Genomic DNA, 2,500 nt, shown 5'->3' with positions numbered 1-2,500 from the left:
CACACACACACACACACAGATCCGGCTTGCTCACACGCATGCACAAACATGCACACAGAGACACACACACACACACACACACACACACACACACACAACACACACACACACACACCACACACACTCACACACACCCACACACACACACACACACACACACACACACACACACAGATCCGGCTTGGTCTGTGACATGAGTCATGAAAGCATTAGTTGCTCAATGGTTGCTCATGTTTTCAACTCGCTGAACTTGAAATGAGTTGAACGTTAGATCAGTTTGTTTTGAGCTCCTGAAATAAGGTGTTCAAATATTCTCTCTGGTCAATTCTATCTGTGGGTTCTAATGACCTGGTTTTTGGTTTTGATTGGGATGTGTGGTTCTGATGGTGTTCTTTCTTTTGATGAGGCTCTGACAGCAATCCAGTGGGAGCTCCTGTGTTTGAAGATTGTGTGTGTGTGTGTGGTGTGTGTTGTGTGTGTGTGTGTGTTTGTGTGTAAATCAGAATTTCTGCTTGAACCTGTGTTTGATCAGGGGCTTCTTGCTACCATTCCAAACGAGTGTTTGGGAGCGTTGAGAATGCTAGAGTGTTAGAGAGCTCTGGGAATGCCAGAGTGTTTGGGAGCGTTGAGAATGCCAGAGTCTTTGGGAGCGTTGGGAATGCTAGAGTGTTTGGGAGCGTTGGGAATGTCAGGATGGGGTGGGATAGACAGATGACATTTCACCCCAGCCACCCCCCCCTTTCCACTACCACTCACACTCAATTCCACAAAATCTAATGCACTTACACACACCCCCACACCCACACACACAAATTCAAACAGTCACACACACACAATCATCACAATCACAAAAATACACACACACACACACACACACAAAGAGTCTCACACACAGACTGATATAATCACACACATGCACGTGCACGCACACACACACACACACACACACATACCTACCCAGAGAGAGAGGGCACACACACACACACACACACATAATTGCACACACACTCTCTCCCTGTCTGAGTCTCTGTTTCTCCACATTCGCTCTGTCTGTGCCCTGTGTGTCTGTTTTTTCTGCTGTATCATTCTCTCTCTCTCTCTCTGTCCCTCTCTCTATCCTCATTTGTCTCTCTTTTACTCACACTTGGGTTCTCCCTCTCTCTCTCTCTCTACCCCTCTCCTCTCTTTCTCTCTATCTCTCTCTCTCTCTCTCTCTCTCTCTCTCTCTCTCTCTATCTACCCCTCTCCTCTCTTTCTCTTTCTCTCTCTTTCTCTCTCTCTCTGTCTCCCTCTCTCTCTCTCTACCCCCCCTCCTCTCTCTCCCTCTCTCTATCTACCCCTCTCCTCTCTCTCTCTCTCTCTCTCTCTCTCTCTCTCTCTCTCTCTCCTCTCTCTCTCTCTCTCTCTCTCTCTCTCTCTCTCTCTCTCTGGTTTGGCCTGGATCAGCTCTGAGAGTTGGTCTGCGCTGGCTGGAGTTGTGCTGCCGTCTCTGCCGTCTCTGCCGTCTCTGCGCAGTAGCGTCCGCACCGTCCCTGGAATTTCATTTCTTCTCCGGCTTACTGTCATCCAGCCTGGATTTACACAGAGAGGGAAAGAGTGGCGCACAGTCGCTTATCCGCTCTCTCTTTCTCTCTCTCTCTCTCTCTCCTCTCTCTCCTCTCTCTCTCTCTCTCTCTCTCTCTCTCTCTCTCTCTCTCTCTCTCTCTCTCTCTCTCTCTCTCCTCTCTCTCTCTCTCTCTCTCTCCTCTTTCTCTCTCCTTCTCTCTCTTCTTCTTCTCCTCCTCTCTCGCTCTCTCTCTCTCTGGCGTGTGCGTGTGTGTGTTTGTGTTCTATCTGTGTTGGTGGGTAGAGTAGCTGGACCGCTGGCTGTTCTGATATGAGTCTTGCAACATGAACTCCACATCTGTGAGCATTCATCTGCAGAATGGGATACACTTCAATACATACATGTACCAGGTAGGAGGTGTGTGTGAGTGTGTGTGTGTGTGTGTGTGAGTGTGTGGTGAGTGTGTGTGTGTGTGTGTGTGTGTGTGTGTGTGTGTGTGTGTATGCATGTGTGTGTGTGTGTGTGTGTGTGTGTGTGTGTGTGTGTGTGTGTGTGTGTGTGTGTGTGCGTGCGTGCGTGCGTGTGTGTGTGTGTGACAGAGGTACTTCTCTTAGACAGGTGTGTGTATGTGTGTGTGTGTGTGTGCGTGTGCGTGTAAATTAGAGCTCCCTCCCCTTCCTCTCTGTTTGTTTACATCATAGGAATTGCAACTTTTTTAAGAGAGGGGTTCCATTTCGGGAGCCTTCGTGTGTTTCCTTCTTCCTGAAATGCTGATGCATAATGAACCTGGTGTGTTTAATGGGTCACACACACACACACTAGGGGTGGGCGATATGGCAAAAAATAATATCTCGATATTTTTTGTGATTTTGACGGTAACGATAATTAGTCGATATCCTTTAAAAAATGTTTTTGTTAAAGTCTGAGTTACTTTACAGCTCATTATTTATGAAT

The 2,500-nt window shown here is 47.7% G+C and overlaps 1 protein-coding gene across 14 annotated transcripts in view; it reads left to right on the top strand.

The window, feature by feature from the left end:
* The window catches only part of ppfia4 (PTPRF interacting protein alpha 4), a 134,814-nt gene that overhangs the window by 65,955 nt on the left and 66,359 nt on the right, over positions 1-2,500 (top strand). Inside the window, exon 1 of one of the 14 annotated variants that reach the window (XM_042090726.1) lies at positions 1,787-1,956. The exons of the other annotated variants lie outside the window; for them this stretch is intronic. Within the exon in view, the coding sequence (XP_041946660.1) occupies positions 1,891-1,956 (66 nt within the window). The 5' untranslated portion in view covers positions 1,787-1,890. Of the gene's footprint in view, positions 1-1,786; positions 1,957-2,500 lie in introns of those variants that run through there. 14 annotated transcript variants of the gene reach the window in all.

The sequence above is a fragment of the Alosa sapidissima genome, chromosome 4, assembly GCF_018492685.1.
Source record: "Alosa sapidissima isolate fAloSap1 chromosome 4, fAloSap1.pri, whole genome shotgun sequence".
Taxonomy (NCBI): domain Eukaryota; kingdom Metazoa; phylum Chordata; class Actinopteri; order Clupeiformes; family Clupeidae; genus Alosa; species Alosa sapidissima.
Note: the sequence above shows the minus strand (reverse complement) of the source record. Positions and strands in the feature narration are given on the sequence as shown.